This window comes from Bos indicus x Bos taurus, chromosome 17 (genome assembly GCF_003369695.1).
Source record: "Bos indicus x Bos taurus breed Angus x Brahman F1 hybrid chromosome 17, Bos_hybrid_MaternalHap_v2.0, whole genome shotgun sequence".
In the NCBI taxonomy this organism is placed as follows: Eukaryota; Metazoa; Chordata; class Mammalia; order Artiodactyla; family Bovidae; genus Bos; species Bos indicus x Bos taurus.
This window is the reverse complement of record NC_040092.1, coordinates 3,978,774-4,002,712: the sequence shown is the minus strand read 5'-3', so window position 1 is coordinate 4,002,712 and position 23,939 is coordinate 3,978,774. Positions and strand designations below refer to the sequence as shown.

Below are 23,939 nucleotides of genomic sequence, written 5' to 3'. Positions count from 1 at the left end.
ATCAGTATCCTCCTTACCTAAAAGAGTTATGAACATGAGGATATATCCAGGGAATATGGCTAACATTTTATAATAATTATAAGTGGAATATAACTGTTAAGGTTGTGAATCTCTATGTCATACACCTGAAACACATAATGTTGGATATCAACACTACCTCGATTTTTTTAAAAAGTTACAAAAAAGAAACAAGAGGCTATATAGCAGGAAGGTGAAGAAAGTATAGACTCCAGGGACAGTTTAGCTGGGGTCCTGTTCTGACTCCCCTAGTGTTCTAGTTCTGTGACCTTAAACTCTGAGTTTCCTCATCTGTAAAATGGGGACGACCAAAATGCCTACTCAGAGGGCTGTGGTTTGGCTTCCATGAGATAATCCAGGTGAAAGGTTTGGCCCAGAGCAAGTGGTCTATAAATATTAAGCACTATTATTAGAGAGTAGTCAGGAAGCAATAGGAAGCCATCCAGAAAGCAGGAAATAAAACACCAAGCTCTTGTTTCCCATGACTTTACTTAAGCACCCAGAAGATACTTCCTCCCACCTTGTTCAAGTAAGCTAATGTTCTTGGGAACACAGCAAGGGGGTATGGGGTCTCCGGTCCCCACATCTGTCTCCTTCTGGCACCTCTCCACGGCTCTCATCTCTCCCACAGCTGGTCATCAGCATGCTCACTTCCATTCTCAGTCTCACCAACCCTGCTGGGCCTGCACACAGTGCTTCTTAGCCCGTTCAGACCTGACCTCTGACATTATTAGTGTCCCCCTCCTCCGCCCCCCACCGCCAAGTAGACCACAGCTGGGACAGCTCTGAAAAAGGCCCATCTGAAATCTGAGCGCCTCCTGCAGGGTCCAATCCCCAGATCCGGCTTTGGGCCAGCCCCGCTGCCCGGCCAGCTCGGGCTGAGTCCGAACTGCCATCAGACTTTGATTCAAAATGAAATGCTTTGCAGGGAAGGTATGGGGTGGTATGGGAAACATGGGACATGGGAAATACCACTCAAACTCAAGCTACTGCTGGGAAAGAAAACTCCTGCACTGGGGCTTGGAAAGACCTAACAGCATTCTGGCTCCTGAAACGTAGACTGTGGCCATCAGGTCATTCATAGCATCGTAGAACCCATAAAGAAGGAATTTAATTTTTTGCTTCTGGATTGATTGCAAGTGCGATAATATCAATATTGGGCTGAACAGCCTCAAGGCACCGGCTCACCAGCGCAGGCGAAGTCCTCAGCTTTCCTGTCTTCAGGTCCTCGTGGGTGACCTGGAGTCGATCCAGAGGCAAGGCGGGCATTGTGCTTCGCGGCCCTCCTGAAAGGAAGACGGGCGGGGAAGTGCGTGGCCCTCCTGAAAGGAATACGGGCGGGAGACAGCAGACGCAGAGGCTCCAGGGCCAGGGGCCTGCTCTGGGGCTCACCCCAGAGCCAGGAGAGAAGCTTCAACCCTTGGCCTCAGAGGGCTCCTGGCGGGCCTTAAAGGCCTGGTTCCCACAACTACTCACCTAGACCAGTGACTTTTTTGCCTCAAGTGGCAGTTGTCAGCTGAGGAGGAACACACTCCCCAGGTGACACCTGATACGGTGGTGGTTTGGTCACTAAGTCATTCTTGCAACCCCACCACGCTCCTCTGTCTATAGGATTATCCAGGTGAGAATACTGGAGTCGGTTGCAGTTCCTTCTCCAATTCCCACCCAATTCATGAAGTACTGGTTAAAAGTAACTAGATTATCTTTCTCATGGCCCCAGCCCCGTGCCCTCCTTGGCCTGGGAGCTCTGGGGAGCCGCTGCCTGGGTTCTCCTTCTCTTGCTCCCTTTGCTGTGACCAACACGGGCCTGGTCCAAAGGTGGCTTCATGAAATAGTTGATGAACAACTGAATATGATGACACTTTTCTTACCATTTTAACCCGATTTGGGGGGTTGAAGCCATGGGACTTTCCTCCCTTGCAGAGGGTGTTAAGATTTTACAAACTTTCTAGGCTTCAGGGAAGAAGGATATGGATAAACAGAAGGGCCAGAAGGTTTTCACAGAGAATTCATGGAAACCTGCCAGAGTGACCTCCTCTCTTAAGAGAGGCCCAAACTGGCCACAGAGTCAGTGAGGGGCAGATCCCACGTCTCCTGTCTTCTGGTCCAACGCTCATTTCTTAATGCCACTTGGCCTGATCCACAGGAGGGATGTGCATATTGGCTGAATCATGGAACAGAAGTGACTCTGGGCTCTTAAGAAGACATGCCACAAAAGCCTGGCACATCTCAATGACGACATGAAGATGTATGAAGGGTAGGATGAGGAAACCGTCACCTCCTGAGCCCTCCCTGAGGTGCTGAGGGACATGGTCAGCCATGAGTCACTGCAGTCCTGGCTCTCAGATACCAGGCCAGGCCCTAGTGTTACAAAGACAGATTGATAAGGCCCGGTCTCTGCTCTGTGGGAGCTCCGATCCAGTAATAACGATGACGATAACAGCAGCAGAAACACTCCTCTCAGGTGCTGCTGCTCTTCTGAGCCATTTTCTCAGCATGAACTCGCTTGTAGACACCTTAACTGGCTTCACGTGTACGAATGCTTGTAACAAGTCCAGGGTTGGTGCTGTTAATCTCATTTCCTTCGTTTTACCAATTAGCTTCCCTAATGGCTCCAACGGTAAAGAATCTGCCTGCAGTGCAGGAGACCCTGGTTCGGTCCCTGGGTTGAGAAGATCCCCTGGAGAAGGGAATGGCAACCCACTCCAGTATTCTTGCCTGGAGAATCCCATGGACAGAGGAGCCTGGCGGGTTACACTCCATGGGATTGCAAAGAGTCAGACACGATTAAGCAACTAACACTTTACCAATGAGGAAGCAGAGGCTCAGAGAAGATAAAAAAAGCTTCCCCTAGGTCTCAGAGTTAATGGCTGGTGAAGCAGGCTGGCTCTTAACCATTTGCTGTGCTGAGTCTAGGGCAGTTGAGCTGGGGGCAGGGGCTTGTGGCTGTAGGGAGAGCATTTCTAGAGGAGTGCCTAAAGGCTCAGGAGAGCCTGAGTTGAGGCTTGATAGTGGAGACTGGGAAGAAGGGTGTCCCAGGTGGAGGAAACAGCAGGAACGAAGGCAAGGAGGTGGGAAGCAGCCTGGTGCACAAGGAACCTTGGTTCAGGGACTACTTTAGAGACTGTGAAGATACCCATCTTCACATGGCATGTAGAGAGAAGGAACTAGTCCCTAGTCTACTCTGCCTCGTCCCCGAGGCCCATTCTGGCACTAGGATCTCAGTGGATAGTGGTTCAGACACATGGTCCCTGTGACTGAGCTTTCATCTTTCACCTCTGCAAAATATAGACCACACCATCTGCTGTATGTTTGTTGATGCTGTTCAGTCGCTCAGTCGTGTCTGACTCTTTGTGACCCCATCGACGGCAGCATACCAGGCTTCCCTGACCTTCACTATCTGCCAGAGTTTGCTCAAACTCATGTCCATTGAGTCAATACACGATTTCTAATTGAGCTACTATCTTACTAGCCTTTCACAACAGCCCAGTTAAGAACGACAAGGATTATTATGCTCAGATGTCCAAAGAGGGGCCCTGATTTGCTCAGGCAAATACCTGAGTAGCCAAGTTGAAACTGAAGCCCAGCTCTTGTGCCTTGGCACCTGGGTCTCCGGTGCTGAGTATGCTAAAAATACTTCTTTGCTAATACCTGAGAGATGCTGGGAGGACAGCTGGAAACATCAGTGCTCAGCTCACCAGTGCAGAGGTCTAAATGAAGCCCAGGCCCAGTCCTTTCTATGCTCACCTTCCAAAGACCGGAGGAGGAGTGTCCAGTGCGGGGACCTAGGATGGGGAAAGAGTCATAAGGAGGAGGCAGCTCTCCACCCTTAAAAATTCTAGTTCCCAGAGTCCAGGTCTAGACAGGTACAGACAGCAACTTGCTTTTAGAAGAAATCTACTCCTACAGGCCAGAGCCTGTCAGGGCAATTTAGATTCAGGCTGGTATGACAGTCAAAAGAGAAGTTTATAGTTTCACAGCCTGGGTTCAAGTCTCAGCTCCATCCTACCCATGTTGAGATCTGAGCAGTTCCTTAACTTCTTTACGCTCCGATCTCCTCATCTGTAAAATCGGGATGAGAACAGTACATAATCTCATAATCTCTCAGGGTTGACATGAGAAGTAACCAATACTAAGTGGTCAGCACAGCACTTGGCGCATAATAAGCGATAGGTAAAGTTTGTTGTTGTTTAGTCACTAAGTCATGTCTGACTCTTCTGTGACCCCATGGACCGTAGCCTGCCAGGCTCCTCTGTCCACAGGATTTCCCAGGCAAGAATACTGGAGTGGGTTGCCATTTCCTTCTTCAGGGGATCTTCCCAACCCAGGGTTTGAACCCATGTCTCCTGCATTGGCAGGCGGGTTCTTTACCACTGAGCCACCAAGGAAGCCCCCAGTTAAGTTTACTTGTTATTATTATTCAAGTCCCAATCATAAGCCGAGCATTTGGGCTTCCTCAATTACTCAGCAAATACTTACTGAATATCTTCTGGGACCTAGGCATGTAAATGACTATTAATCCGTGTAGTTAGACCTGTAACTGGAAATTTCCAAAACAAGCACAGCACAGAAGGGAAGACCGTCACAGAAAAGGTGACCTACAACCTGGCTGTTAAAGGACAGGAGAAAAAGATGGAAAGGAAGGACATTCTAAGCAGAGAGCAAGCATGAGCAAAGGCTCAGAGCCTGTGGCTTTGAAGGATGAGGGAGACATTTGGTGTGGCTGAAAACACAAGAAGTGGAAGAAGAGATTGGATAGAAAAGATGGAGCCACTTTAAAAGGAGCCTCAAATGCTGTGCTAAAGATTTTGGCTTTTTATCTGAAGACGAAGCGAGGAGTCATGTAAGGAGAGGAGAGACATAATCAGAAAGAGAAGGTAACAGCCTGGTGGCGGGAGAGGCCTTTTATGAACCACTGGACAGCAGAAAGTGTTAATAACCTTACTTGTCCCTTCAAATAGTTTTTGAGTACCTACTATGTGCCAGGCACTGAAGCCTGGAGAATCCTAAGGCGGGCAAATAACAGACCCAATTCTGCCCTTCACAGAGTTTACGGTCTTGATGGTTAACAAGACAGATATGAACCAAACAGCCACATGAACAAGGAAAATTCAATACTGTGAGTATGCTTTGCAGGCAAGGCCCATGAGGCTATGACAGCATTTAACAAGGAGAACTGACTCTACAGAGAGAGAATGTCAAGGAATATTTGCGTTTTCGTCTACAGTATGAGTAGAAATTAACTAGTCAATAACTGGACTCTAAAAATGACAAGGTCAATGATCATGATGATATCTGTGCCCCACCCCACAGTGGATCCTCAGTGTCAAGCAGGGCAGCAGAAGTTAAAAATTTAGGAAAGGGCTTTCTTTTGAAGGGGAGCTTGGAGTAAATGCAAGAAGGCCTGGGAGCATCCCCAAGGCTACTCCTGTCTCAGTTTCTCTGTCTTAACCCTTCTGGTCTCGCTTCAATATTACCCTCCTCCGAGATCGTACCAGATTGCCCTATCTATTCACTCCTCCGGTTGCAGTCATATCTTTAATTACCTAGTGCATTTCTTTGTCGTCGACTGTCCCCGCCCACTAGACTGTAAGCTCTATGAGGGCGTGAACTTCCTCTGTTGCTCTGTTTATATCCCCAGTGCCTAGCTAGATCTGTGCCCACGTAGGAGGCGCTGGACATAACATTTGTTGAACGAATGAATGAACCCCGAGGAAACTGAAGCTCGAGGTGAAGGTAGGAGGACAGCGTCTCGCCCAAGGCCAAGGTCATTCTGGGGCCGATCCTCGAACCCAAGACTCTAAGCTCTGGCGGCCTGACTCCGGGTCGGGGTGGAGAGATAGGAGGAACGGGGCGATTCATGGCCCCTGGGGCAGCCTCAGCCTTGGCCCTGCCATCGAGGCGGGAGGCCCGAAGCCGCGTGAGGAACGGCTGCAGCCCCTCCCAGGTCCGATGCCCCACATCCGCAAGGATCAGCCACGCACTCACCTTGGCGGCTCCTATGCCGGCGATGTGCCGCCGCCGCCGCCTCTGCCGCCGCGGTCCACGGTGACAGCTCGCAGAGCGCAGGCACTTCCGGGGTCAAACAGCTATTCCGCAGGCGCAGACAGGAAGCCTCGGCCCGACCTCGCCCCCGGAGCCAACTGCCGCCGAGAAGCCGGGCCCGGGGCCACGCCCCCAAGCCAAGACTCCGCCCCCTGTAGGTACAGGAGTGGCTGTACCCACACTTTCCGCTCCTAGCGCCCTTGCTGCTTTAGCAGAGATGGTGGGAGGTCGGCGGAGAGCAAGGTGTGGTTCCACCTCTTGGAAAAACCAAGTGTGCTACCTGGGTTCCTCAAGTCCAGGAGGAATTCTGCAGCTAAATGCTTATACTGTGTCAGGACAGGGGATGCGTTCTTTTATTGACATCAATTTTTTCAGGTAAACGTGTCATCCAGTGATCTAAAAGGGACAGAAAAAAACGTCCTGGTCACTCTATTTTTTTCCCTCTGGCATCACACCCATTTGATGGCATCACACAGGCAATTTAATTTGTATCTTGGTGGTTGATTTGTACCAAAGACGTGGCAGTCTTTGGTACAAATAAAGCTTAAAGTAGGACTTCTGGCAGAATGTATGGATTGGTTTCATTATTTCCAATGGTATTAATGTCACTGAAGTTTTAAAGCTAATTAACTTGAATGGGCTTCCCTGGTAGCTCAGCTGGTAAAGAATCTGCCTGCAATGCAGGAGACCCAAGTTCAATTCCTGGGTGGAGAAGATCCTCTGGAGAAGGAATAGACTACCCACCCCAGTATTCTTGGGCTTCCCTGGTGGCTCAGTCAGTAAAAAAATCTGTCTGCGATGCGGGAGACCTGGGTAGGGAATATTCCCTGAAGAAGGGCATGGCAACCCACTCCAATATTCTTGCCTGGAGAATCCCAGAGGAGCCTGGTGGCTGCCATCCATGGAGTCACAGAGTCAGACACGACTAAGCACAGCACAGCATGACTTATAAAAAGACAAAAAGTTCCAACAAGACACCTGACTTCTCTGAACATGTCTCAGTTTCCTCATCTGTCAAAAGGGGATCATTGATACCCACTTTGTCATTTGGAGGCTAAATGAGATAGCACAGACAATACCAAGCACATAGTAGGTGCTCAAGAAATGTTAGTGGAGGGAAAGGAAGGAAGAAAGAAAATGAGGAACAGAGAGAGGGAGGAAGGAGGCTCCTTATCCATTGGAGTGATTTTTTAAAAATTGTTTGTTTTTGGCTGTTCTGGGTCCTTGTTGCAGCATGCGAGGGCTACTCTTTGTTGCGGTGCTCAGGCTTCTCATCGTGGTTGGTTGCTCTTGTTGGAGAGCAAGGGCTTTAGGGCACACAGGCTCAGTAGCTATGGCGCGTGAGCTTAGTTGCTCCGTGACGTGTGGAATCTTCCCAGACCAGGAATCAAACTCGTGTCTCCTACACCGGCAAGCAGATTCTTAACCAGTAGACCACCAGGGAAGCCCTTCCATTGAAATGTTAACCCTTATATTTATTTCATCTTTGTTTTCCCTCATTTTCCAGAAGAGATTAATGAGAAATGTGAGGTTCCAAAGGAGACATCCTTGTCTGAGCTGTCATATGTCCAAATGAAATGGAATTTAAAAACCACGTTAACAGGAGAAGCCTCAAACCATGTATCAGTTACACACAAGTATGGAGGAATTGGCGGGGGGGCGGGGGGTGCTCTGTTTTCTATATTAAAAGAAACACAACCACAACTAACTTAATTTAATGGCAATTATTTGGATTGGCAATGGAGGCAAGTGTCTGTGGTGCTCAGAATCAGTCAACTCTAGGAATAAAAAGAAATACTGTCAGTAGTTGGAGCTAGAAAATCAGCACTGAAATATCTGGGTCTGAGTCCCACCCGGCCCAGAGGCTCTGAGTCACTTAAAATGAATGAATTGCCTTTGTGCTTCAATCCTCCAACCAGCTTGTGTTTGCAGAGTGCCATTGTTGAGGTGAGCTGTTGCGTGGCCTGCACAATGTTCATTTCCTCTATTTTCCCACTAACAGCAGCTTGACCACTCCTCATGTAACCAAATTGGGGTCTGGCTGCTCTCTGCTCAAAAGCCAATAGGGAGGCCAGGTTAGTGGAAAGGAAAAATAAAACAAAATAAAGTTTGCTTTATTTTGGATGCCAGCATTGGGGCGGAGTGGGTGGGCTTCCCTGATGGCTCAACAGTAAAGAATCTACCTTCCAGTGCAGGAGACATGGATTTGATCCCTGGGTGGAGAAGATCCCTTGGAGAAGGAAATGGCAACCCACTCCAGTATTCTTGCCTGAGAAATCCCACAGACAGAGGAGCCTGGTGGGCTACAGTCTATGGGGTCTCAAAAGAGTCAGACACGACTGAGTGACTAAAACAACAGCAACAGTGAGGCAGCAGGGTGGGGAGGGGACAGATTTCTGTCCAAAGGCTGACTCCTCCACTGACAATCAGGGGGCAAGGGCTTTTACAAACGGGGGTGGGGGGCCACATGCAGAAACAGCACAGTCAGCTCTGACAGCCATCCTGAATTTGGTCATCAGTGGTCTGCCTAGCGTCATCTTGATTATTTGAGGGACAGTTAATCTGCAGATCCATGGTCAGTTTGTTCCCATTCCCTTGAGGCCAGTTCTCAGAATTGTGGCAGTTTATTGTTGGCTGCAGTCTGGTCATCATGTATCTATCAGACAGCTCCTAGGATGATTCACAATATTATCTATAGCCCTTGAGAAGGAATTAGAGGTCCTTGACTATGCTTACTGACTAAACTGTCCTTATTTGGTCTCCTTTGATAGTTTTCCTTCTCATCTCCCATTGAACATTCTTTGGCTAAAGTTTTTCCACAGACAAAAAGGCAGGATGAGGATAGGGGAGAAGGACCGTAGAGTCCTACTCCATTTCACTCAGAGAACCATCCTTCCCAGTTCAGTCCACATGGAGTAGGAGTGACTCTTTACCCAGATTTAGAAGGCTGAACCACTGTATTAGTTATCTACTGTTGTGCAATGAATTGCCCCAAAACTCTGACATGGTTTCTGTGGGTTAAGGATTCCAAAGTGACTCAGCTGGGTGCATCTGGCTCAGGGTCTCTCACAAAGATGCAATCAGATGTCAGCTGGGACTGCGCTCCCCTGAAGCCTTGATCAGAGCTGGAGAATCCACTTCCAGGTGATCCACTCATAGGGCTGGCAAGTTGGTACCGAGTGTTGGCAAGAAGCCACGGTTGCTCTCCACAGGGCTGCTTGCACATCCCTGCCACGTGGTCCCTGGCTTCCTTCAGAAGGAGTAATCAAAGAACTCAAAGCAGAAGCACCTATGCCTCCGTGGTCTAGCTTTAGAAGTCACACGCCACGACTTCAGTCATGTATAGGGGCTGATACAACATCACCTCTTCCACATTGCATTGGTCAAAGCAAGCTGCAAGGCCAGCTTTGATTCAAGGGGGAGAAGAACTAGCCCTCCTCTCCACCCACTGTTGTTGTTTCGTTGCTAAGTCGTGTGCAACTCTTTGTGACCCTAAGGACTGTAGCCTGCCAGGCTCCTGTCTCCATGGGATTTCTCAGGTGAGAATACTGGAGTGGGTTGCCATTTCTTTCTCCAGGGGAATCTTCCCCACCCAGGGATCGAACCCAAGTCTCCTGCATTGGCAGGCTCTTTCTTTACCACTGCACCACAACAGGCAACCACTAATCTACTTTCTATGGATTTCTGATGGCCGTTTTTATAAGCAACCTGCAATAGCTAGGGAGACTGTGCAATTAGAGAGACTTGTGTGGAAGATGATAGTGGTTTGAACTCAGGCAGAGGCAAAGAATCCTCATGAGAAAATGAAACAACGGCAATGAAATCTCTTTGCAAAGTGTTACATAAAAATATGAATTTCATAATCCACGCTGTCGCCAGCCAGGAACTGCTGTCCCCAGCAGCTTTCTGTTAAGCCAGGCTTTCTCTCGATAGGCCGTGTCTGTCTGATCCCCCTGCCCTCTGTTGAGTTCATCAAAGCTTCTGCTGACTCAAGAGTAATCTGGAGAATGATCACGGCAGTGGAAGTATCAGATCATCCCCCAGGGCCCCTAATAACAAAACATCTGCTTGTCATTCTTCCCTTTCCCTCTGGGTTGTGGTGAGAAAACAGCGTTAAAGGACGATAATGATAAACAACTTAAAAAACTAAGCCTCCTGGCTTCCAAGAAGGGAGGCTTAATTTGAAGGCAGCTAATTATCTACTCATTATAATTTACAGATAATGGTGGTGATCTCGCCGTATGAATAGTTGTTGGAAAGATTTTGAAAATGTCCGGGTTCATGCCTTTTAGAAAGAAGAGGGCAGAGAATCCCCAAGTCAAAGAAAAGAACCTTATCAAACATGTAGTCCCAATCTCTCCTTTGTTGGATAAGGAAATTGAGGCCCAGAGAGGGCATGAGATTTGCCCAGAGATGTCCAGCAGCTGGCGGGGGGCAGAAGGGGCCCCAGAACTGAAGCCTCCGTGCTGGCTCCAGCCTAAAGCTCCACCCAGGGAGATGAAAGGGTAGCTCTGTCTGCCCCGTGCAGCTTGGCGACACTGCTCTCAGACCACCCATCAAAGTGGCAATTGGTACATCCAGGCTTTCGGTAATCATCAGTGTGGGGCCATGGAGCCACAGAACCAGGAGGTAGAAATAATTCCTCTAGGGCTGGGACATAGTTTAAATTGCAGCAAGGGCTGGGCTGGGGGATTTTTGCTTCGCTTTAAGATTAAATGTTTTGGGGGGGTTCTCTGGCAGTCCAATGGTTAGGACTCCATGCTTCCACTGCAAGGGCATGGGTTTGGTTCATGGCACGTATGCCATGGCATGGCCAAAAAATAAGGAAATAAAATTAAACATTTTTTATTTGGTAGCATCTCATACTTTTAATGTAAGATACGAGACGAAGGGCTTTCAAAAGACACCTTCAGTTACTCTGGTGATGGGAAAGTTTAGTACTTGATGTTTTTAACCAATAAACCTGAAGTTTCAATGCAGTGAAATAGTGCCAGCTCTTTAGCTGTCTTTGGGAGAGCATCAAAAGAAGTTACTGGAAGATATGCCTTGGCTATCATGAAAAGAGAGGGACTCTGCCTTCTCATGTTCCTGGATGTTTACTCCCTGGGCTGCATAGTCCCCAGCAGACTCCAGAATGAAGCCATTCAGAGCTTCTAATTTCTTTTTTTTTTTTTTTTCAAATTTTTATTGGCATATAGCTGCTTTATAATATTGTGTTAATTTCTACCATATAGCATAGTAAGTCATATATGTGTGTGTGTGTGTATATATATATATATATATGTATATATATATATATATATATATATATAATATACCCTCTCTTTTTTTGGATTTCTTTCCCACTTAGGTCACCACAGAGCATTGTTCGGCATAGTTCTCTGAGCTATACAGTAGGTTCTCATTAGTTATCAATTTCGTACAGACTAAGCAGTGTGAACTCGTGCGTGCTCAGTCATGCCCTACTCTTTGCCATCCAGGGCCTGCCACCCAATGGACTGCAGCCCACCAGGCTCCTCTGTTCACGGGATTTCCCAGGGGCAAGAATACTGGAGTGGGTTGCCATTTCCTCCTCCAGGGGGATCTTCTCAACCCAGGGATTGAACCCTTGTCTCCTGAGTCTCTTGCAGTGGCAGGAGGATTCTTCACCACTGAGCCACCTGGGAAGCCCATCAATAGTGTATATCTGTCAAAAATATGGAGCACTTCATGAATTTGCACATCATCCCTGCACAGGGGCCAGGCTAACTTTCTCTGTATGGTTTCAAATTTAGCACCTGATCTTCCAACTCCTTAAGTGCCCCTGAAGTGCTCACACTTCAGGGCCCTATCCATGCTGATTCCTCAGCCTGAACTACCCCCGATGCTCTCCTCATCAAGGTGAAGTCTTCATCTCTTCTTTCTCCAAGTTCTAATCATTCCCCCGACATATACACTCCTACCTAGCTCCCTGCACTTCCCCTGTGTAGCACTGATCACAACTCATCATTTTTTTGTGTGATCATTTAATCAGTGACTGCCTCCTCATTAGACTATGTGTCTTGACAAGTTAGGAACCTCATCTGTTTGTTCGCTAACCTTATTCCCAGTTCTCAGCTAGGTACCTGGCACCTAAAAATATTTGTTTGATAAATGACTGAATCAGAGAGCCAAGATAATCTAGACCGACTCTTCTAATTCCAAGTAAACAAACTGTGGCTCAGAGATGGGCAATGACTTGCCCAGTGTCACACGAAAGCTTCTAATAGCTCCTTGTTGATTATTCACTCTCTTCAAGTACCTTGGCATGTGGGACATGGCCATTTCAAGGCACTTGCAAGGCTGGGGGACTCTGCTGTGTTCCACATTCTGGACAATTATAGCCCCTCCTTCAGGGAAGGCTCCTTGTGAGGCAGGAATTCTAAACCTGAGTCAGTGAAGGGGCTCCAGGACCTCTGCATTCCCTGAAATGTCTGTGGATATATTGGGGAGTTTGTTTGTTTTTTTTTTTTTCAGTAGAAGGGCTGCCAGGTTTTATCTGAACCTCAAATGAGCACAATCCTGAAATGCTAAGAGTCAGTCACACTAGCTCTCTGTTGAACCTCTTTTTCCCTTCACACTAGAAAACCCATTCCACGCCTCTAGAATCTCTGGCAGCAGAAAGATGGTTTAGTGCGAGACTGTGAGGTTAGTAGAGGTCAGGGCTAAGTAACTAACATATGGGATCAGAGAGAAATGCATTTTTTGCTTTAGTTGGTTGAGGGTATTATGGAAGGTTTCCTGGAATAGGTGCCAATAAAGCTGGGCTGTAATGAGCCATAAAGGTTTAAGAGGCTGGAAGTGATCGAGGGAGAAGGATAGGATCCCAGATTCCCTTCTGGGAGCCCCATTGTCCTCATCATTTCCACACACCTCCAAGGAGGGCTCATTTCAGTTGTCTAGCATCAGAGTCACTTGGGTCCAGACACCAGCTTGGCTGTAGAATCTCCTTTTCCTTCTCCCTTTTGAAGGCAATACAGTCTGTTTCTGTGATGCCAAACGTTGCCGGCAACACTTTGTCCCCTCTGTTGAATTATTCATCCTGTGAGATGAATTATTAATTTCCAATTTTGTACAGCAAATGCCAGACAAACAGGTAGAAATGGAGTTGGGACCCTGGGCATGGAGCCACAGACCTCCCCAGGTCCCCTGAAGCACAGGCCACCAGGGCCAAGAAATTATGCAGGAATCTGCAAGGGGCTCGCCCTGGAACGCATCTGACCGAGCGTGAAGCTGGTACAAGCTCATGGTGCCCTCAGAAGTGGCTGGGCTCCGCTTCCTCTGGCTCTCAGGCCCCTCGATCTCCCGTGTCTTCCCTGTGGCGACCCTGACAGGCTCCCGGACTGGGCTGCACTGCGCGTCCACGGTGGGCCCGGCTGCATTTGGTGCAGCCCTTTAGATTTGGTTCTGAGTCGAGCACCTAGGTGGCCCTCGGTTAATCAGGCAGGATTTCTCAACCTCAGCCCTACTGACATTTTGGCCCAGAGACCTCTTTGTTGTGGACTCTTGTGTGCGTTGTAGGCTGTGGCGTGGCATTCCTGGCCTCTGCCCACTAGATGCCAGTGCATATCTTCCCCTGCCCCCAGTTGTGGCAACTAAAAAGTCTCCAGTCATTAAGTGTCCCCTGGGGGGCAAAGCTGCTCCCATTAAAAAGCCACTGTTTTAAGTTAGTGCTTTTACTTGAGTGTTTTTTTTTTTTTTTTTTTAAATTCAGTGGGGATCGTGGTAATAGTTACCAGGATGAAATATGATGGTCAATCGAGATGACAGGTGTGAAGTCTCCACTTGTTCAGAGTGTCTCCACCCTGGGACTTTGCTGTTTCAAGAAGCGACAGTTCTCTTTCATGCCTGAGTCCGGGTCTCGGTTGAGTGCTTCCCAGCGGGCTCAGTCAGTAAAGAATCTGCCTGCATGGCAGGAGATGCAGGTTTGATCCCTGGGTTGGGAAGATCCCCTGGAGACAGAAATGGCAACTCCCTCCAGTGTTCTTGCCTGGGCAGTCTCACAGACATAAGAGCCTGGTGGGCTACAGTCCAGGGGGTCACAGAGTCGGACACGACTGAAGTGACTAAACCACCACAACTCTGGGTCTCAGGATTGTGTTCAGCTGCAGGGAACAGAACATCCACCTTAACCAGACTTGAACAGTGAAGAGGAGTGACTGGTTCCCATAACTGGAATCCCATAAGGAGGCTGATTTTCAGGTTCGGTTGATTCCACAACTCACCCATGTCCTCATTCTCAGGGACCAGTTCTGTCTGTCTTTTTGCTCTGCCATGTACTGTGAGGACTTCTTCTGATATGTTCACCTTTGCACCCTAGGAAGACTTTCAGCAGTCATCAGCATCGTGGTCATTTTTTTTTTTACAATCGGCAAAACCATGTGGCCTGTGGGATCTTAGTTCCCCTCTTACGGATCGAACCCATGACCCCTGAGGTGGAAGCACAGAGTCCCAAACACTGGACTGCCAGGGAAGTCCCGGGCCTCCTTATACACTTCCCATCCAAAAGGACACATCTGTTTCTGCATTCCAAGCCAGAGTCCTGAGATCCAGCCTGGCTGGGCCACTTAGGTCACAAACGTACTCTGAAATTAGCATCTACATCCAGTAGACTGTGTGTGCTGGTTGGTATAAGCTCATCACGTCCCATGCCGGAAACTTGGAATGTAATCACCTTTCCTAGTGTTAATATATGGCTGTGGAGATATCCAAACGAAAAAAGGAAGATCTTGTACCAACTGGATCCAGGGAACCTTCCAGAACCGGTCATTCTAGTGGACGGGGGAACAGATTAGCTGATTGGCTGGATCTGGGACTTGGCCAACCCTTGGAGTTGAGGGCATGGGGAGGGAGGGGAAGTCAGTCTCACCCAACTACAGGGACTGAAATTGGGGGAAGCTGGGTTTCCTAATGCCCAAAGAGGGGTGCAACAACTAGGTTAGAAATGGATGCTAGGCAGGCAAGAGTGAAAGATGTCCATTGCATGAGGTCAAGAGAGGGCCATGGGGGTGGACAGGGGCATGTTAGAATGTCTAGAGTGTATCAGACACCTCTGTGTACCACTTCGATTACACAGAGCTCACCCTTTTTTAAAATACTTATTTAATTTTTGGCTGTGCTGGGTCTTAATTGCTGCACATGACTTTCTCTGGTTGCAGTGAGCAGGGGCTGCTGTCTATTTGTAATGTGCGGCTTCTCACTGTGGTGGCTTCTTTGTCATGGAGCACAGGCTCCAGGTGCTTCGGGCTTCAGTAGCTGAGATGCATAGGCTTAGTTGCTCCTAGACACGTGGAATCTTCCCAGACCAAGGATCAAACCAGCGTCTCCTGCACAGGCAGGCGGATTCCACCCGTGAAGTCCCAGAACTGACCGTTTATTCCAACTAGCGCTAGGTGGTCTCAGGTGAGAGTTGACAATGCCCCACCTCTCCCTGGGCCGCCAGGGACAGGTTACCTGTCAGGCCCAGTACTCACCCTGTGTAACCAGGAAGTGTGGAATGTTAATGCTTGTGAGGCAATCCTTGACCAATGGGACTCAGAGCTGATGATCAGATACTTCCCCCTTTATTCCTCAGAAGGATTGTTTCCCAGATATGTTTCCTAAGGTGTCTCTGACGATCCCAAGGAGTCATGAATCACCCACATCAGGTCAACCCTTGGCCCACCTCCCTCTGGCTCCTGCTCCTTGCCTGTCCTTCTCTCCTGCTCCCTGGAGCCACATCCTAAATAAACTCTCCATACAGAAGCCTTTATATCAAACTCTATCTTGGGGGAACCCTGGATAAAGATTTTAGTTAGCCTGAGATGTAGCTATAAGTCTTTATACTTTTTTAGACAGCATGTGAAAATGAAAGCAAGTTTTTGTATTTTTAAATTGCCCTGCCATCTGTTGACTGGGGGCCGTGCTCAGAGGACACTGCTCTCGAGGCTGCAAGTCAAGCCTCTTGGGACCTAGTGAGTTCCAGGCCTTTCTTGGCAGGAGGCTGTGGTCTGCCAGCTGCTGTGCCCTGGGTGGGCAGGCAGGTGCAGGAGTGGCCCAAGATGAACCCCTGCCCAGAGAATCTGTTAGGGGCTGACCGCAGGCTTGAGAACTTGATCAAGATGTCATCAGCCAAACTGGGAAGGCTGCCCTGCTTCCAGCTGCACCCTGGGATTCTGACCGACGTGCCCTCAGCTCCACTGGGGATTGAGTGCTCAGTTGAGGTGGCCCGCCAGTGACAAGGCATAAAGGAGCCTTTGCAGAGATGGTGAGAGGGACCCACGGAAAGGGCTGTCTCCTTTCCTCTAGCAGCCTGCCCCCTGTCCCACCTGGCTGTAGACAACATGCCACAGTGGGTCTCTGCTCCCTGCTCTCTGGGCCTGGTTTCCTCCACTGATGCCCTTGGACACTCTCTGACTCTGTTGGGATGAATTCCTCAATCTCTCACCCTTCTGGCCACCACCCACACATCTACTGTGCATCCCTCCTGGCAGGACCCTCAGCCACCCCTCCAGGGCTCAAACATTGCTCTTGGTTGTCAAAAAGGCCCGCAGGCCCCATATGACTTGCTTTTTGACAAGTCTTCTAGCTCCCCGACCAAAACCCAGAGCAATGCCGGCAGGGCACGGAGGCAGCCCAGTTTATACACATCTGGCGATATCTCAGTTTACGGTCAGGTATACCAGGGGACTTGGGGACAGGGCTAACAGTTACAGGTTAGCCCCCATCTGATTGTGTCACTCCTCGGCTTCTTTCTCTCTCTCTCTCTCTCTTTTTTTTTTTGGCTGCATTGCAAGACTTGTGAGATCCTAGTTCTCCAAGCAGGGATCGAACTGAGCTCAGCAGCGAGAGCACGGAATCCTAACTACTGGACCATCAGGGAAGTCCCCTGGCTTCGTATTTTTCAGGCGCTTCTCCTGGCAGTTCAAGGACCCCTGTGGGGAATTCAAGCCTCTTCACCCTTGTCTCACTGTGTCCCAAGACTCCTCACCACTGAGACTCCTGCCGCTCCATGGTGCTCCCACGCCTATGCTCCAGCTGGCCCCCGCTTCTGTTTCCCTATTACCTGGCTTACTTTAAATCATCTTTCAGGTGTCAGCTGAGGGTCATCTCCTCCAGGAAGCTTTCTTTAGTTACCCAAACCTAGTGAGAGAGGTAAGCTCACAAGTTGCCTAAAATAAACCTTAGCACATTGCCCGGTTCCCGTTTGTTTACGGGCTTGTTCCTGCAGCAGGTGGTAAATTCCTAGACATTAAAGACCATCTCTAGTTCATCCCTGTTCATTCCCTCAGGGCAAAGCACTGTGCCTGGCACAAAGAAGGTGCTCAGTAAGTATTTGTTAAATAAATATTATGAGACTTCAAAGTGTCTAATAAATTTGAGTCTAGAATTTATTCAGAGCGAATGAAGCCTCGGTTCTTATATAATATCTAAAAGGAGAAAAACAATTCATGTATTAATATGAGTTATTAATAACATTGTCAAGTACTGTTAATATGTCACATATATTTGTATAGATGAATATTTTAATAGATGAATATTAAAAAACCCATACAGCTGCAAAATTTTTTAAATACTGTTAAAAACAGAAAAATAAATATGCAACAACCTAACAATATAAGCATTGTATATTTTTCTCCAGTCTATGCCTTTGGGAAAGTATACTTTCCCCAGTCACGGAGCGTGCTATTTCTGCCTTTTCACTAAACATTACAGCATCAACATTTTTTCATCTTGGAATCACTGCCTTTGAAGTGAAAAGAAACTTTAGAAATGGTCCCATCCATCTGCTTCACTTCCAGAGAGAGGAACTGAGGTCCAGAGGGGTGACTGACTCAAAGTCACCCAAGGAGATGACAACTGTAGTTACTAAACTTCCTGACAAGTGACGTCACGTTCCCCCACAACTCCTGAAGCTCCTGCACCCGCAGAGACGGCACTCCACAACAAGAGAAACCACTGCAACGAGGAGCTCACACATCACAGCTGGAGAGTAGGCCCTTCTAGCTGCAACTACAGAAAAGTCCGCACAGCGACAAAAACCCAGCACAGCCAATAAAGAAATGAATGAAATTTTCAAGAAGAATTCAGTGACATATAAAATTTTATACTTCTACTGGGACTGTCGCACACACTGGTAAGTAAGTTGATTATAGCAACCACTTTGGAAAACTTGCTGGGAATCTCTCTCCAAAGCCAAACATTTGATTATCCTATGACCAAAACTCTTCTCCTCCGTGTTTTAGTTGTTATTGTTTGGCTGATAAGTCCTGTCTGACTCCTTGCAACTTTGTAGCCCACCAGGCTCCTTTGTCCATGGGATTTCCCAGGCAGAATAGTGGAGTGGGTTGCCATTTCCTTCTCCAGGAGATCTTCCGGAACCAGGGATCAAACCCATAGCTCCTGCATTGGCAGGCGGATTCTTTACTGCTGAGCCACCAGGGAAGCCCATATACTCCCATAGAAATAAATGCTTAGGTCCACCAAACAACATGTACATAGAAGGTTCATAGTAGCCAAAAACTGGACACAGGGACTTACCTGGTGTTCAAGGGGCTAACACTGGTCTCCCAGTGCCTGGGTTCAATACCTAGTCAGGGAACTATATCCCACATTTTAATCACACTCTTCTTTATCTTCATGTTTTACGGATCAAATACATTTATTTTCTTTTCTAGGTAGATTTTTTTTTTGGCTCTGCCACGTGGCATGCAGGATGTCAGCTCCCCCCACCGGGATTAAACCTGCACGACTTGCAGTAGTACAGGCTCAGAGTCTTAACCACTGGACTGCCAGGGAATGGTTTTAAGTCCTCTCTGCCACCCCCTGCCCCCCACTTCATTTTCTTAAGCATCATTGAATCTGCCCTGTTCTTCCACTGGGCACTGAGAGGGCATCTCCACAGCCTCTTACTATGCACACCTTGTTGAATCTAAGATCTGAGAGGCCTGGAATTCTTAATTTTGTTCTCATCTCTATTTCTATCCCTGGTGACCCATGGCCAGACCTCTAATTTGTAACTCTGGGTTTACCTGTTTGGAAAGTGGGTTGAATAATTAATGCCTCCTTCACCAGGGTGTTGAAGTTTAATTACTGTTTGCAACATTGCTCAAGATGTCGAGATGAAAGGCATTTTTAAAAGTCCATGTTATTGGCATTAGTAATAAAGCTGAGGAATTTGTTTGTGAGTTTTCAAGGTTGTCATAACTGGGAAAAGGAGGGGGTGGGGAAGGTTGATTTTATGTGGAAAAACCTTGCCCAAAAAACAGCCACAGATCCTTGTTGGTATAAATAGCAAGAACATCCTGTACCTCAAAGGGCTTTGCAAATTTCACATTCTTCCATGCCCCTAAAAAGACAGAACCCACACTTCCAAAACTGAAAACAAAGAGTTACCTGGGGCTTTAAGGCGGGATATTCAGAAGCCAGTTTTTCTATTCTCTGTACTCTTCACAATTTATAAGAAGAGTGCAGTTAAAGAACAGGGTTCTTCATTTTTACCCTCAATTTTTCACTTTTCATTTTGCATTCTGATCACATTTCTACCGACATAGCCGTTAACAAGGATTTTTAGAAACCTGCTATTTTTGTGAGCACTTTATAAGGGGAGGTTAGGAGAAAATAAAAGTTAAAACTCAGCCTGTGCCCTCAGAACATTTACCGTCAAGCCAGAAGATAAATATGAGCAAGTGGCCTATATTTAGAATTTATTTCATGGTGCCCTGTTATTAATAATAACTGCCCCCTTTGGAGCGGCCCAAGCCCTTTGAAATGTATTACTTCATTTGATCCACCGACAGGGCTGGAATTACAAGCTCTGATTTGAGGGGGAGGAACCTCAGACCCAAGTGACGTTTCTAAGGCCATGCGGCATGCAAGTGATGGTATTGGGACTGAGACTCAGTCTTGGGAAGTGGAATGGTCTCAGGGAATCTAGTGGAAGGATCTCGTGTTCCTTCCACTGTAGTACTGCCATGCCCAGAAGCTATTCAAAGGAAAGATCTAGACTTTTGTCCCAGGTTGAAGGTCAGACCAAGCCAAAGACCAGTGCCACGTGGCATCTAATCAAAGAGGACTTGTGCAGAGGTTGAGGGTGTGGGTCTTGGACTCAGAGGCTCTGATTTTGCTCCTGGCTCTTAATCACTATACGTGTGAGTGAAAGTTGGTCAGCTGTGTCCAACTCTTCTTGACCCCATGAACTATACAGTCCATGTAATTCTCCAGGCCAAAATACTGGAGTGGGTTGTCTATCCCTTCTCCAGTGGATCTTTCCAACTCAGGAATCAAACTGGGGTCTTCTGCATTGCAGGTGGATTCTTTACCAGCTGAGTTACCAGGGAAGCCTAATCACCATATAGATTGAGGCAAATAACTTGACTTTGATAAACCTCAGTTTCCTCATCTAATAAATGAAGATATGGTAACAGTGTTTCTGACTTCATCAGGTTCTTTTTTTTTTTTTTTAACTATTTATTTATTTGCCTTCTTAGTTGTGGCAGGCAAGTTCTTTTAGTTGTAGCATGTGAAATCTAGTTTCCTGACCAGGGATCAAATCTGGGCACCCTACATTGGGAGTGCAGAGTCTTAGCCACTGGCTCACCAGGGAAGGTTCTATTAAAAGAGATCATCTATGGAGAGCACTTAGCCCAGTACCTGACATACAGGCCCTGCTAAAGGTTATCTGGTAGGCAAATGAAAGCTAAATGCACCATTACCCCTCAAAAGAACCATCTTGGGCCAAGAACTCAAAGGAATTAAAAAAAAAAACAAACCCACCACATTTATTTTGAGATAATTGCAGATTCACATGCAGTTGTAAGAAATGGCCCCTTGTCTTTTGCCAATTTTCCTTATATAATTATAGTGCCATATCTCAACCAGGAAATCAACATTGATATAGTCCACCCACTTATCTGAATTTCATGTTTTACATGCATTCGTGTGTGTGTGTGTGTGTCACTTCAGTTCAGTTCAGTTGCTCAGTCGTGTCCGACTCTTTGCGACTCCGTGAATTGCAGCATGCCAGGCCTACCTGTTCATCACCAACTCCCAGAGTTTACCCAAACTCACATCCATCGAGTCAGTGATGCCATCCAGCCATCTCATCCTCTGTCGTCCCCTTCTCTTCCTGCCCCCAATCCCTCCCAGCATCAGGGTCTTTTCCAATGAGTCAACTCTTTGCGTGAGGTGGCCAAAGTATTGGAGTTTCAGCTTTAGCATCATTCCTTCCAAAGAACACCCAGGGCTGATCTCCTTCAGAATGGACTGGTTGGATCTCCTTGCAGTCCAAGGGACTCTCAAGAGTCTTCTCCAGCACCACAGTTCAAAAGCATCAGTTCTTCAGCGCTCAGCTTTCTTTATAGTCCAACTCTCACATCCATACATGACTATCCATACATAGCCTTGACTAGATGGATCTTTGTTGGCAAAGTAATGTCTCTGCTTTTTAATATGCTGTCTAGGTTGGTCATAACTTTCCTTCCAAGGAGTAAGCGTCTGTGTAGATTTGTTTGATTACCATTACCGTCAAGATATAGAAGAGTGGAACTTGGTGGTATAGTGGCTACGATTCTGTGCTCCCAAAGCAGGAGGCCGGGGTTTGATCCCTGCTCAGGGAACTAGATCCTGCATGGCACAAAGAAGATCAAAGATTCTCAACTAAAGATCCTGCTTGCTACAATCATGACCCAGTGCAGCCAAATAAATAAATAAAATAAATATTAAAAACATTTTCTTAAATAATTTTTTGTTTCCCTAACCCCTGCCAACCACTAATGTATTCTCCATTTCTAGAATTTTGTTACTGCAAGAATATGTATATATATATATATATATATATATATATATATGTATATATATATGTAAGTAAGTAGCCTTTTAAGGTTGGCTTTTTTCACCCAGCATTATTCCCTTGACATCCCATGAAGTTGTTGCAGGTGTCAATAGCTCCTCCCTTTTTTTATTACTAAATAGTATTCCATGGTATGGATATGCCAAAGTTTGTTTTACATTCAGCCGCTGAAGGACACTTGGCTTGTTTCCAGTTTGGATCTACTGTGAATAAAGCTGTTATGGACAATCAAGTAGAGGTTTTTGTGTGAACATAAGTTTTCAGTTCTCTACAATAAATGCCCAAGAACACATCTGCGGGGTATTGGTAAGTGTACACATGGTTTTGTAAGAAATTGCCATACTTTTTTCCCAGAGTGACTATGATTTTACACTCCCACCAGCAGTGTGTAAGTGATACAGTCCCTCTGCTTCCTCACCACCCCTTGGTGTTATTGTTATTTTTTATTTTAGCCATTCTGGTGGGTTTATTGTTATACCTTATATGGTTTCAATTTGCATTTCCGTAATGACTAACAATGTTGGACATCTTTTCACGTGCTTATTTGCCATCTGTGTACTCTCTTCAGTGAAGTGTCTGTTCATGTCCTTAGCCCATTTTCTAATTGAAGTATGTGATTTTTGCTGCTGAGTTGTTGGTTTTTTTTTGCCGTGCCATGTGGCATGTGGGATCTTAGTTCCTGGAGCGGGAAGTAACCAGAGCCCCTGCAGTGAGGCCACAGAGTCTTAAGCGCTGGACCACCAGAGAAGTCCCAGCGTCTTTCACAGAGTCTAAGGTTTTAGTTCCGAGGTGGTCCAACTTATCAGCTTTTCATATCATGCATGGTGTGTCATGATGCTTGGGGTGTCAAGTCTAAAAAACATTTTGCCTAACCCTAGATCTCTTTTTTTTTTTTGTAAAAATTTTATGGTCTTGTATGTTATATTTAAATCCTTGATCAATTTTGAGTTAATTTTTATATATGGTGTATGGCTTAGGCCAATGTTCCTTTTTTTTTGTCTATGGATGTCCAATTGCTCCAGCAACATTTCTTTAAAAGACTATGTTTCTCCTACTGAATTGCTTTTATACCTCTGGTAAGAATCAGTTGGGTGTATCTGATGGATCTGTTTCTGAGCCAAGAACCCAAAACAATTTTTAAAATATTTATGTATTTATTTGGCTGTGCCGGGTCTTCCATCTTTGTCATACTATGTGGGATCTTATTTAGCTGTGGCATGTGGGATCTAGTTCCCTGAATCAGGGATCAAACCCAGGTCCCCTGCAACGGGAGTGTGGAATCTTAGCCACTGGCCCAACAGGGAAGTCCCTCCATCAATACATTTGAAAGGGTTGGTCAAAGAAAGGAAAAAAGATAAAAGGAGAGAATATACCACAGAGATGTATGTGGTTTACAGAGCCTAAGATATTTTCAATCTGGTCCTTTTCAGAAAAAGTTTGCTGGCTCCTGTTGTAGAGGATAAAATTGAGGCTCAAACAAGGGGAGGACGTCATATACTTGAGGTCACACAACAAGGAAATGGTCGAGCTATCCATCCATTCATCCATCCAAAATGTAGAGATTGGACTTCCTTATATGTGAGGACAAAACACTACACGAGCATGAGATAGTTAATGCAGCATTTCCCATAGAGAATTCCAGGGCACCTAGCTCCCAGAAACAGGGAAACATGTCCTCAGCTCAAAAGAGTTCTGGAAACTCTGAAAACTCCATAATAATCTCTTCTTAAAAGACCGCTATGTATATCAGCATATCAAGGCCCTGAAAAGTTCTGCAGTAAAGAAAATGACCTGGCTACCTGTGTTGAACTCAGCATGTCCCAAATTCATTCAGTTGAGAAACTTTGGGTTTGTTCCGTTTACTTTGATGATAGCTACATAATACCATTTCTCAGAAACACTTGGGAAATTCAGAAGCTAAAGGCCAATCACTTGAAGTTGACAGCTGACCTGGACACAGTAAGTCACCCAGCCTCATTGGTGGAAAGCAAAGATTCATTCTAGCTGCACCTCTGATCTTCTGTTTCCT

The 23,939-nt window shown here is 46.7% G+C and overlaps 2 protein-coding genes and 1 non-coding gene across 11 annotated transcripts in view; 1 reads left to right on the top strand and 2 right to left on the bottom strand.

Moving 5' to 3' along the window:
- Positions 1-6,110, bottom strand: part of ASCC2 (activating signal cointegrator 1 complex subunit 2) — a 36,049-nt gene extending 29,939 nt beyond the window's left edge. For 3 of the 9 annotated variants that reach the window (XM_027566348.1, XM_027566354.1, XM_027566356.1), the window contains exons 1-3: positions 6,007-6,102; positions 3,766-3,803; positions 1,207-1,304 (exon numbers count right to left, since the gene is read on the bottom strand). In XM_027566348.1, the coding sequence (XP_027422149.1) occupies positions 1,207-1,287 (81 nt within the window). In that variant the 5' untranslated portion in view covers positions 1,288-1,304; positions 3,766-3,803; positions 6,007-6,102. The other 6 variants (XM_027566349.1, XM_027566355.1, XM_027566350.1 and 3 more) reach the window with 5 other exon arrangements.
- Positions 5,971-23,939, top strand: part of LOC113875158 (proline-rich protein 2-like) — a 29,283-nt gene continuing 11,314 nt past the window's right edge. The window contains exon 1 of the mRNA XM_027513556.1: positions 5,971-6,217. Coding sequence (XP_027369357.1) covers positions 5,971-6,217 — 247 coding nt within the window. The remainder of the gene's footprint in view (positions 6,218-23,939) is intronic.
- On the bottom strand, positions 11,755-11,864 carry LOC113875207. The gene has a single exon (XR_003506205.1). It is a non-coding gene; the product is annotated as a U6 spliceosomal RNA (small nuclear RNA).